We start from the raw sequence: 13,476 nt of genomic DNA, 5'->3' as shown, positions 1-13,476 counted from the left end.
CGTATCTATATAGTAATTTATAGCGAAATGGAGAGATACATTGGATTAACTGAACGAGCTACTGAATAACGTTTGAAAAAACCTCTCAACGTAGCGAGGTAGAAAAGTTCACGACTACTTCGTTGGAAACGCGCGATTCGATATCCGGGACTTAGTGCACAAGTATGCGCGGAAAATTTTTCATCGTCATGAAAGTCCGTCGCTTACTTTCGTGAAACTTTGCACGTTTTCCACGATGTCATAAAGAATTTCACGTAGCAAGTTACGACTTCGTCCGTATCACTTTTTATCCATCTTTATTACTCTGTCCCATCTCTCTTTCTCTTTCTGCATTTTCCAATAACGTTCCGTATGGCTTTATATTCAGCGCCATTAAGTTTCTTCTTCGGGATCGCGGAGTGTGTGTTAACATTGCCAGAATCGATAGACAGACCATTAATTTCTTGTCCGAAAAAAAAAATTACATTTTACTCACGATCAGATATTTCTATAAGGCACTCAAACAGCTTGTTTCCAATATTATAATGCTTGGGACGACGGCAAAATACATAGAATCGCCTTTAGTTATCATCTGTTGTATTAAATACCGTGCGAACTTCTAATATCGGTACGTCAAACACGCAAACAACAAAGTGACGATGGCCCATCGACCTCTGACTCGAGCTTTTACACTTATGTAATGTGTCATAGGTATCACGCGCTTTCTCTCTCAACTATAAATTTTTTGATGAATTTTCCTGCAGCTGTTTGAAATTTGAAATCATAATTCTCAGCATTACTGGCAATTTTCAGAAGCGCGTATTTATAATCAAAATTTAATTAAAAATTTTATTAAAGGTTAATTTACAATTAATTAAATGAAGGGAAACGTGATTGTAATAGAAAATTATGATCAGAATCTTTCAGAAGAAATAGTTTGTTCACCAAATAGGTTTTTTGAACTTTTAATAGCAACGAAAATTTTTCAGACGATCAAGACGTATTATCTGAAACTTTCAAGATATAAAAGTATTGAAATATTATCGTAAAAAGTTGTCATATTTAAACATTTTATTTCTTTTACTTTTTAAAATTATTTTTCGTATTTTTAATATCCTACATGTGTTAGTGTTTCCACGTATAATATCACCCTCGATACTCCAATACGTATTCAAGCACTCTTGAAAAAAAAATTATTCCGCTCTCCGATAAAACGTGTTGTTCTTCATCAACAATAGAATAATGTTACTCATAATCCAAAATAAAGTTTGACAAGTTCAATGTATGTTCTCGATATTGATATAGCTGTAGTTCTATTCTACCGCGCGACTACCTAGCCTGCCTATATCAAACGGCAGTGAGAAAAAAATCGCGACATGTACAATTCTATCATAATACCCACGGGATTATACGGGCGCATCGACCGTGCGATTCTGCCCGGTATGCTTGTCGTTGATAAAGCTTCTTTATTCAACAGCGAAAACAGCCTGAATGGTTACCGCCACTCGCATATTTTCACAACGTCGCGTTGTAGCGCGAAAGCAGCTATACAAATATGCCAAATGGATGCTATAGAACGGCTGTAGAACATTCGGATTAGGCGGCTGCGCCTCGCTGACCTAATTTCCTATAGAGCGAAACGCATGATTGTTTAATCCCAACTCTAATCCGCGCTTCCGACTTTCAGGTATCGCTGCTACTTATACGCCCGGCCGCTGCGAGACAGGGGTGAGTGTGCTCCCTTTCGTTTTATTTCTTTATATTATTTATACGAAGTACTAGATTAAAAATAGTTATATAGTCTTCTGGTCTTAAGACGTAATGTTATTTCCCTTTTAAATTTGATTAAAATCGAAATTAATCTGAAATTAAATTTGAAATTAATTTTGTAACTAGTTTCGGTTCTGTGTATAACTTTCTGTGCCGCTCTTAATCCCATAAAAGTGTCATTTAATTTATCACGCAGTGATAATTTCGGTACAATCTCTCTTTGCAATTCTCTAAGTTTAATATTAAGTTCCCGACTTTCCCGTAAAGTTGCCGCACACGGACGATGAAGTCTTTATATCCACGAATTTATCCTTCTTGGTGCTTTCGCGGATTCGCCGGACGCGGACGCGAGTAAAATTCGGTCGGGTAGTTCAGAAACGTCTTGGAATATTTATCGCGGATTTTCTTAATTCTGTAGAAGTATAAGTGACCGAACGATGCTCTCGTAAATATTCAAGCGCGGCGCTAATCTCAAGACCGAGCGGCTCCAATCAGGCGGCACTTTGGACGCCAAAGTTAATTAGCGGCTAAGTAATTAAAGTCCCCGCGGTCCTTATTTCAAGCAACGCAATTTAACTTTCTGTAGAATTCCGTACGGACGGTGTACTGCGCGACGGTTTAACGCTTTGCGAGCAATCGATTCGAAAGATGTGTAAAGCACGGTAGGAACGCCGCGCGCTTCGGGGCGCGACGCGAAATTTCCAACCGCGAGCGTGGAAACGTACGTTACGAACGTTCTTTTCTCATCTTCGCAGATGTAACGCGGATTTTAATTTACGGGAGCGCGAGATCTAATTACAGTGTCATGAGTTACGCGCGCCCGCGCGCACACGCGCCGCACGAGCAAGCGAATTTCGTTCCGCAGTGCCGTGAAAAATCGCCCGAGTGAAATTACAATACGCTTCCGCGAGCGTCGCTTTGAAGTCGCCGTTAACGTTGCTGATAAATGCCGGCAATGGTCAATACTCGCGATGCACCGTTTACCGGTTAACCAGTGATTTACGCGTAGGTGTAGGTAACGGCGACGGACTCCCTTCCGCACCCCGCGCGCTACAGCGAAATTTAATCAAACTTTCGTTTGCCCGGTGGGATGCGAGTTGCAGTATCGAATTTCAACGTGTGCGGGGATAACGCAGCGACGAGCGGTTCGTTCGCATTTTGTGCGTCGTATCGTCTCGCGCACGCAAAATCAATAGCGTTTAATGCACTCATTGCGGCTCGAGCGTACGAATGCATAAATTGATTTCCCTAATTATCAAGACTTAATTCACGTATGACGCGTAAAAAAAAAAGGAAACGGGAAATTTCACGGTAAATTGACGAGCTGTTTTTTAACGGGAAATATCTCTTTCGTTAATAGAGCTTACGACTAAATCCTTTGTTTCTCTCGTTTTTTGCGAATTGCGATTACGTCGTTCGGGGGAAAAAAAATATCACAAATATTGGAATAAACTGATAACTGACCGCTCGGCTTTGTACGTTCTCGATTAATCCCAAAATACAGTAAAATTATTGTACTTTTTCTAAACGACTTTGCATTTAACGTTATCCAGTATCATCCGTAATGATGATTGGATTAGAAGATAGTATCTAAAGAAGATGCAAGCGTTGGAGGAAAAAGTAATTCGACTACAGGAGCAAGCTGTAGAAGTTGAAAGTAGCATATCGTTTGAGAGACCTGCGGAGGCTCGCTATCGCGCGAGCGCTTTTCTGGAAGTAGTTCTACATTCTGAGAACGTATTACGTTGCAGGCATCGCGAGATGTCGAGCATGCGAGACTGCCAGAGTTCCTCACGGAATTGGACCTGTCGAGTCTCGAGGCATCCGAGGAGGACGTCGAAGCGCTGAAGAAAATCGTGAAAAGGCTGGCGCCCGAAAAGAACGGCGAGTACCAAGTTTACCAAGGTTCTTTCACAGAATTGTCCTGTACTAACCTCGAGACTACATCGCTAATCTCTTTTTCTTCCCCTGACTAAAACGATTCGCTTTTTTTTTCCACCCCCATTGCCAGTCTTCTTCGGTAACGAGGACCTCCTCAAGGAGTGGCTCAAAGGAGCGGGTATTATGACTTAAAGCGTTTTTCTCTCTGTGCATGTCGCATCTCTTTGATGTAACCGTTCTTATTCGAGCACTGGACTCTTTTATTATCTACTCTTTTATACACGCGTTTGCAGAATAAACTGTTTAACATCGCTGTTTAAACCTTTTTGATAAAAACTGTTTGTATAAAATTATCCTTTAAAGAATGGAACTTTTAAAACCTGCTATTTGTAACTTTATTTCACGCTTATTAATTGCTTATTAATCCCAAAAGTTTTGAGTGAAATCGCAGATAGCCAAGAAGACCATAAATACGAATAAAACAAGTTATGAATAAACATTTCTTCTGCTCGTATTTTTTATCCAGGCATAAAAATAATACTCGCTTATTCCTTTTCACTCCCTAGCTCTTCACATATTATCTTTTCCCATGTATATATTTGCATTGTGCATGTGTATATTTGTCTTTCGCATGTAGACATAACGTGCAGTCATATGCGAATGCACTTCTGCAAGTTGTGCATCTGCGCAAATATTTACCGGAAGCTTCTTCGGTAAATTCGGAACACCCCGCATACATCGCGATATCTTACGCGTGCAGAAGCACGAAAATGAGAGCATCGGATGTCTGTACATGTTACTTCTCCAGCCGTCTTACCGAGGCGTCAGATATTACGTAAAGGCTGTGTAAGCGAAAGTCATTGAGTGCGTGCGACTATCTCGGGGCGATCGGACTGCGTTTCTGCTTTCCCACGAGGTGCAATTTTTCGTTTTACGATGATTGTGCGCCCGGCGCTTCGTGACTTTCCACTGAAGTGACAGACTTTCTACGGCAGTGCTATTCTAGCCGATCTGCTATTTCTCCAAACGTGACGTAATTGCATTGTTACGTTCGGTAATTAAATTTTCGAAACACGCCGCGTTACGCGTATTAGCAGATTATCTATCGCTCGTTTATCATCTTGCGCACGAAGCGATATGATGGGGGAATTTAAACGATCTGTGTCACTAGTCTCGGTATAGTTATCGGCTCGCGTGGAATTCTTTATGCACGGAAAAATTAATGGCATAGCTCGCATGGTTCGCGAAGCTTCAAACGATTATGTTGCGATATTTATATTTTAGAAGCACGACCGCGAAAGACACGGGGTGAATGTCGAGTTACGCCGCGTTGATATAATAAGCGCTATAAAATTTAATAATACTCCACTTCGTACTCAGGCGTGACGGGGCAGCCCGGCGTGGATTATCCAGCCCTCACGTCGATCCCAGCCACTTCATTCAGCTGTCGCGGTCTGAGAGGGGGATATTACGCGGATTTAGAAACAAATTGCCAAGTAGGTGACATCGATATTACGTATCTCGTTCGGCTCGAGCAAAAGTCACGCGGATTGATGCTCGATCCAGTGGTTGTTAGTTACGGATTATAAAAATTTTGACATTTATAGAGTGCCCGTAAAAAATAGAAATATAAATGCCGAATAAAGAAATTTGAAAAATAAAAGAAAATTAAGACTTTTTTGAAAAAAATTTTTATTATACCTCAAAAAAAATTATTATACTTAATATTATATAAAATGTATAATATAATAAAATTATATATTTAATGGCATTTTTATAGCGTTTTACTTGTAGCGTTTTTATAGAGACCTTTCGATAAACGCACTTGTCACCGAAGTTGAATATAATTTCAGGTATTTCACATCTGCGACAATGGACGTAAAATCTCGTTCCTGTGTCCCAACGGCACTATCTTCCAGCAATCACAACTTATATGCGACTGGTGGTTTAAAGTGGACTGCAGCAGGTCCACGGAGTTGTATGAGCAGAGTGCGGAGCAATTGGCCGAGGAAGAGAAAAAACGTGCGGAAGCGAGAAGGATGAAGTCCGAGTATCATCGCACGGAGCAGCAAAGTAACGCGGATTACTATGATAACGTCGACTACGACGGTAGACAAAACGGCAGAACGAATCCGTATGGTCAGTCCGCCGCCAAGCAGAATCAAATTCCGGAAAGTCAGGATGAATCGAAATCCAACCAACAATTCAGACCGAATAACGTTTTCGAGAACACTCGTAATTCTGGTCGCTATTACCAGGAAAACAATGCGAACGCGTTACGGACTAACGAGAAAACGACGCCCGAGAACGTCGACCAGTCGCCGAAACAGCGACAACATGACAGCGGATCAAATTATCAGACCAGCAGGCAGAGAAATCAGCTGGATACGCAGAGTGGCAAATTCAATTACGAGCACGGAAATAAGTTCCAGGATAGCCGGCAGAGCAACACGCAGGATCATTATCAGAATACGCCGCGCAACGAGAAACCGGCGTTCAGTAACCAAAAGTCGCGAACTTCAACGCGAAACAATCTGTTCAGTTCCAGCCAGTCGCAAAAAGCTACGCCGACGTACATGGAGACGACGACTTTTAGAACCACAACCGCGGCGCCTCCGGTAGAGTATCAGCAGTTCGCGGAAAGCGCCGCCTTCGTGTCCAATCGCGGAGGAAATCGCTTCAACTCAGGCAAATCCTCGAACACTCGACAGTATTATTATCACTCGTACGATTACCGAGATCACACCACTGCTGACTATCGCGGTCACGAGACGACCACTTTAACGCCGCAGAAGAACGAAGAGGCGGAGACGGTGTCCTTCACGCCAAAAACTGGTGCCCCGCCGTACCCCGGGCCTACGTACACTCCTATCTACAAGCCTAGGACAACGACATTGCCACCTTACGAAACAACGTTGCAGTACACGCCGACCACCGAGACGTCTTACTACAGTACTCCCTATTACAAGCACGGCGATATTCCGGAAACTACGTACGCTAATACCGACACCGATGCGACTGTGACGTCGACTTCCTCCGCGGAGGAGTATCCAACTACGTCCTTCAACACGTACAGCGATCTACGGACTCCTCCAGCCATAGGGAGAGTGCCACCGGCCCCCGCGAATTATCAAACTCAGCAGTACGTTGATAATAGGGTGACCGAACAGAGAGACGTTGATATTTCTTTCGCGACTACGCGTCCGTACGTGAATACAGAGAGCTATCGGCACAACGTTGCTAACGTCACCTCAACCGTCAGTCAGAACGTGTCTCCTTCGTCGACGCCATTTTACGGAGACTCTCGTGGTCAAACCCATGCCAATTATCAGAAAGAAAACAGTTTCGCGAATACCGTAAGCAAAGGCACAACGACGGATCCTTGGCGCGCAACTTTGCAAAGCTTCCAGCAAAATTCGATCAGCTCGACCGAGAAGCCGTGGAGAAGCACCAACGTTCATCAGCAGAACAGCTCTACCAGCAAGACCTTGAGCCCTTACGACACCAGTTTTACCTACAAACAAGGGAAAGTGATGTCTACTTTAGGCCCATACGTACCTTTCACTAAAAACTACGTTTATTCCACGATGACCACTACTCCGACGCCGAAGCCGCCGACCACCGTGCCGACGTACAATCCCACCCTGACAAATTATCGCATGACCGCGAGCAATTTGATACCGAAAGTGAAATCATCGCCTCCGGTAACGAGCAAGCCCAAAAGCAGAGCGACCTATTTACCCGAGGTCAGCAGCAAACCACCAACGTCCTTGGAGGATAGACCGTATGCCGAACGAGAACATGCGCTCAGCATGTTGCATTCTCTTCAAGGTCTAGAAAATGACGCGGAAACTTTGAGCGAGATCGATGCAAAGGACGGAAACGGTCGAAACGGGCCCTCCGCGCTCGGTCCGTCCACTTTGCACTCGTTAGCTCTGTATTTCGCCACGGCCGGCGACAATCTTGACTCCAACGAAACCGTCGAGTCCACCGCGAGTGTCGAGGAAGTCGAGGGTAGGGAAGGCGGTCATTCGCATAATTCGTCCGTCGAATTACCGACCAGTATTCTTACACAGCACACCATCTCCTCATACATCGAGCTGTTCAATCTGAACAACGCGCTCGAGGGAAACGCCACGATGACCGAACTCACGTCGGAAGCCGATGACGTTGGCGGCGAGGTAGACGACGATCTAGAGCTCGAGCAGAGCGAAGGTCCGGTGAACGGCGCGCATAGAGCGAACAACACCAAGCTGCGCGAACTGGCCCAGGTTTTCACTCACGCTTTGTCGGCGTATCTGCAAGATCCGGATACCTTCAAGAAAGTGCTCACGGAGATCAGGCCCACGCAACCACCGGCAACGACCGTCGACGACGATCAGTTCGAAGTGACGACGTTATATCCGACCACTGCGGAAGAATTCGCGTCGGTGACAAAGGAGAAGGATGAAGTTCTGGATTTTTCGGACGATACCGACAGAAGACGCAAGCCGTCCACCATATTCCCTACCACTTTACAGCCGCCTGTCACCACCGACAGATCGTATTCGACTTACTACACGACGCCATATGATGAATATTACGCAACAGAGAGCCAAACACGAAGGCCAATTTACTATCCGAGCACGACGTTGTTACCGCCTAGCGCTTTGTCATACGATTCGGGGGATTACGTCGAATCATCGACGCAGGGTGGTAATACGTTTGCCTTTGAGGTGAATCGCGTTTTCACTACCACCATGAACGATATTCAAAATTACGATGGCGATACAAGAGATTCGACCGACTTGTCACCGGTCTATGACAATTATTTCCCGTTGGACGAGGACGGCAGAAATAAGATTGGTGGCTTCCATAATAACACGGCGTCAACCTTCCAATCTTATGGTAAAAACGTCAAACCGATCGGCGCTACGCCTATAAGCAAATACGTGGCGTCGTCGACGGTGGCGTCTTTTCAGAATTCTGGCCTAGGAACGACTGCGCCTACCTGGGGTAGAGGCTCAGCTGGTGATAAACCTGTTCAAAATCTCACACCGCCTCATTATCATCGTTTCGGTAATGTGAAGAGTTTCGAGGCGTCGAACAGCATCCTGCCGAATCAGGCGGTGCGCTCGACGACGCCCTTGCCGAGAAGCAAATCTAGCTACAAGACCGTCAGCAGCACCGTTCAGCCGTTCAGGATACGTTACTACGATTCAACGACAGCGCCACCGGAATCTCTCGCTACAGCTCGTAGCTCGTACGCCAAGTTCAGAAACAGTTACAAGCCGGAAAGCAATCGCGTAGAAGGCACTCGCAAACCCGCGGCGACAACGGCGGCGACGACAATTCGGGACGACGTCGGGACTCTGGATCCCGTCACTGCAACCGTCAGCGATGTTACTCCGTATACCGCGACCGTTATTCGCGCTACCTCCAGCAATCCGGCGAACGCGTCCACCACAAGACACTCCAGCCTGCCGAACAACGATCATTGGACTTCCTCGCCCATGGTCACTCAGCTCTGGGAGACAACGGTGTTCGTGGATCCTCGGCACATTAATCACGGTCTAGAGTCGAACGTCGGCACCACTCAGTCGCCCGACACAACCGGTGACGCTATTAACGGAGAGTCGGAACACACCGTGGCGGCGAGCACCACGAGATCGCCAACGTTGTCCAATGTAGATCACGACGTGACGACGGAACCGCGGACTACTAGCACACCGAGTCCTTGGCAATGGGCGACGAGCGACAACAATTCGCCTGTGACATTCACTCTGCTGCCAACGACCTTTTCAGAAAAGACAGCGACACCGACTCCGATCATCACAACGCGGTCCAGCATAACGACTACGATTACCTCCTCGGTGACGTCGACCAATGCCGTCCCCCGAGATAACCTGGCCTCCACTCTGCTGCCATTTACGACAGGCAGCACGTTCAATGCCACCGAAAATGAAGTGATCAAGGCGCATGAGATGTTCGGTAATCTGAATGAGACTAGCACGAACACGTTGATGCGAGTGATGAAACAGGCCGACAGCAACGCGATGGTAAGGCAATTGGTGCTATTGCTGATAAATCATTGCAACGGGCCCAAAAACAAGACGATGGAGCAGGAGAAGGAGCAACTGTTAGACGCACTTCTGAGGATGCCCGTTAACGAATTTACCTCGGAGGAGTCGCGAGAAATCGTCGCTAGCATCAACCGACTTAATCTTCCGATTTGTACGTATTACACTGTATTTATTAAAGATAATATTTATTTATAGAATATTTTATGCAAACATTAATTTTAATTGGCGCTCTAGTTATCTTTTAAAGTTATAAAGATGCTTTATTTAGATAAACACTATATATTAAGAATAGTGAATACTGTCGACAATTAATTTTGGTCGTGTACATAGTTGATGTAAGTATTCTGAGATGTAATCAATTATGTTTTGTTATTATTTTATTAATGAACGGATTATTTTCAGTGTAATAAAGTTAATTTCATTAATTGCTTAACATGCGCGAGATAGCATTGTAAGAATACAGGATATCTCTGAAAAGATAAAAAATAAGAATATTTCTTTTTTTCATAATTTTTTAAATTTGATATTAATCTTGCCTTTTTAATTCACACATTATTATTTTTAGAATGCCTTTGCAACATATGATTTTATTACGAAATAAGAAATTACTTATTTTTTTCAGTGAAATTCTTTATTCCTTTAAAACAGTATTCCTTATACTTACAATGTAATATTGCACATGTAAAAAATACAATTGTCACCAATTTTACACAACAAATAATATTATTTATTTCTTCAGCTTATATTTTATTAATTGTTAAATAACACAGATTTATTGTTTTGTAGTTAAATCACGAGTGGCTGCTTCGACGAATTCCACGACAATGAGGACTCCCCGAGCGTCATCCGTGAGACCCACGCCGTCAGCACCATCCATCACTACGTTTCGCAGTAGGACGGGACGGAAATTCCGCACGACTACCGAGAGTGCCAACGTCTTCTCTAGAAGATCGGACGACGTTGTCTCGGAGACGAATAATTCCTTATCGGAGAACGAGGCCACCGCTTCTGACAGCCGAGCCCTCGAGCTCCTCAGGTCACTCTACACAATAGCTGCTAAGTGGGGCTGAGAAGCCGCATAATCGACGACCGATCGGAACTACGCGCGCGTCGGAAGACTCGCGAGATGAAGATCTCGCTGGAGTTATAAGAAGACGTCCACCTGTCGATACGTCGGAGTAGATCGTTGCTGTCACCCATCACCGTGTCACTCCATCTAGCCTAAATTCGAGGGTTCAAGCTCCGAACGGTGAATCGGTTTTGATCTCGGCCCATGAATCGATGCCCATGAACAAATAGGAATCTGCTTTACAACAAGCGTTTCTTCGTGAGAGAAACAAGAGAGAAAATGAGAGAGACACGGTACATCGTACTTCTTGTCGAATACCATTATCAGAAGTCGACAACATTTAGTTATTATTGATTCTGGAATACTTACATTATCAAACTTGACTGAACTGTACCATTTTGCATGCGGTACTCGGAAAATTAGATTTGAGCCGAGAGGATTGGCTTCTTCGAACTTAGATCGATAACACCGCTGCGAAGTTCGATTTAACTTAGGGCCGAGATTGACATCTGCGCTCGCGGATATTAAGCAGGTCGTGTAACGATCGATCTCGGTAATGTAAATCCGAGCCGCGGCTGCTTGATACCCGCGACCGAGCGTAAACTCGTGTCGGTTAATATGCGGAGTCCCGATCGATCATCGATGGACAAGATCGCAATATAATAAATTAACCGGCTGTAGTCCGACGTTAAGATTATGTATTGCTCGCCGTCCTTTTTATTAAGAATAAATCATCGATCGCCTCGAAACATCGGCAACTATTACTTGAAGAAAGAAAAAAAAACGCCTGCCATACTTCGTCCCTCTTTGTTCAGCTATTTTGCGTGAACGCTACACTCAACTTTACTCTCTCTTCTCTATAATCAAAGAAGTTCGCACATATTAAGCAAGGTAATTTTATACGTTTCACTTATGTTTATCACGCAATGATATAACAACAAAGTTTCTCTAAATGTTTCTTCTTTATATAATTTTATAAGTCTTTAACTGGCTGTCGTATAATTGCGTTGCACAATCATCGAAGTACCATATATGTAGTAACTGTGCTTAGAAAAAAATTGATTTTATTGGAAAACAATTTGACAAAACTTTATATAATCTTTTGATTTACATCTTCTGGATGTATAGACATATATGACTATGTATTTGAAATGAGAAGCGAATTTTAATTACTGATATAGAATATGTGAGAGATCTTCTTTACATTAATTTTTTATATTCCTAGTATATGTACTCGTGTAAAAAAACAGTGATTGTCCATGCACGCCAACGTAAAAAGGGGGTAAACATTTTGACACGTTCACGCTCCTCTCATAATGTTGCCAGGTACATCGTCAAGTTGCAACTCGTTTTCGTTGAATTGCATGCATGAAATTGGCGGAATGTGATGGCACGTGGTGAATTGCACCATGTACGCTTATGGTTATTTGTACCGGTCGGACTCTACGTGACACAATTTCAACCCTTTCCCCCCCGCGTATCTTCCCTCAACGAGGTCACTATCGTCCTCGTTCAAAATACGCGTCAACTCCTGGGCGGTATTAATTTTTTTGCCGGCAGCATTGAATTGAATATTCGGCGGAATGTACGCGTCGGAACTTCTACTCATTGTCAGTCCAAAACTGACCGTCGAACTGTTGTTCAGTATTACAAAAAGACTCCCTAGAAGGGATCCGTACGGTTTTTCCGGCGGATCACGTGAAATTATTTATTCGCCTTCGCTGTGTTGCGATTCCTATGTACCTACGGCTAACAGTAAGTTATTCATATAATTGAAATTACGGTGTTGGTAACGTTCTCTTTCGTTTGGGCAGTTTCGAGGTCGGCGATGCGTTTCCGTTACGATCCCGAAACGATCCAAATGGGGTTTCTAGGTCATTATTTAAGTACGCGATTTAGCGTGTAGTTGTGTATCGACTTTATGTAATATACCTTTGTACAGTATGTGAATAAATATATACAGGGTTTTGTTTAGCTGTGTTCTACTTATCACGTACTTATAATATATGTCCCTTATAATATTATACTTTTATAAGGACTTTAGTATTTTTATTAATACTTTTTATTCTATAATACGATTCAGGTGTGTACGGCAGTTCATTATTACTAATATTATAAAATATATATATATATATATATATATATATATATATATGTATATTTACTATAGTAACATATTCTAAATAATTTATTATAAATAACAATATAACAATATGTATATATAATTTATTATCTATTTTTGTGTCTTTTTGAATGGTACATCAAAGGTATAGAATTAAGGTTTAATCTTGAGATTATAATAATGCGATTGGAATATTTTGTTACGTAAATTATTGACACATGTAAGTTAAATATTATGATATTATTAAATTGGTACAATTAGGTATAATTGCTTTTACGATATTTTATGTTTTAAAAGCTTTGATATTTTTAGTTGATAATTTGCCATGAAAATTTAAATTCGCTGAAGTGAAAACATCATTACCGTCGAAAGTAGAACGCGAGCTATAAATTTTTAAAGAAGTCATTTACGTTTGATATATGTAGATCGCTACACATGTCAGCGCGGCAACATGTTAATAACTCACTCAGATTAATGAGCGTCATTAATGTTTTTGCGACGGTCCTCGGAAGAACGAGCACGAGAAAACACGACCACCGTCGTCAACGATTGCACAAACATTCAGAAAACAGAGGGAATCCTCCTCTTTATCA

At 43.0% G+C, this 13,476-nt stretch overlaps 1 protein-coding gene across 3 annotated transcripts in view; it reads left to right on the top strand.

The window, feature by feature from the left end:
* LOC112463662 (mucin-5AC) overlaps positions 1 to 12,735 on the top strand; it is a 49,694-nt gene extending 36,959 nt beyond the window's left edge. For 2 of the 3 annotated variants that reach the window (XM_025030161.1, XM_025030160.1), the window contains 6 exons: positions 1,667 to 1,707; positions 3,501 to 3,654; positions 3,761 to 3,808; positions 5,011 to 5,126; positions 5,484 to 9,843; positions 10,479 to 12,735. In XM_025030161.1, the coding sequence (XP_024885929.1) occupies positions 1,667 to 1,707; positions 3,501 to 3,654; positions 3,761 to 3,808; positions 5,011 to 5,126; positions 5,484 to 9,843; positions 10,479 to 10,762 (5,003 nt within the window). In that variant the 3' untranslated portion in view covers positions 10,763 to 12,735. The remainder of the gene's footprint in view (positions 1 to 1,666; positions 1,708 to 3,500; positions 3,655 to 3,760; positions 3,809 to 5,010; positions 5,127 to 5,483; positions 9,844 to 10,478) is intronic. The other variant, XM_025030162.1, reaches the window with a different exon arrangement.
* Positions 12,736 to 13,476: the final 741 nt, after the last annotated feature.

Source organism: Temnothorax curvispinosus, unplaced genomic scaffold (assembly GCF_003070985.1).
Source record: "Temnothorax curvispinosus isolate PA1 unplaced genomic scaffold, ASM307098v1 QBEX01013525.1, whole genome shotgun sequence".
Classification (NCBI taxonomy): domain Eukaryota; kingdom Metazoa; phylum Arthropoda; class Insecta; order Hymenoptera; family Formicidae; genus Temnothorax; species Temnothorax curvispinosus.
Note: the sequence above shows the minus strand (reverse complement) of the source record. Positions and strands in the feature narration are given on the sequence as shown.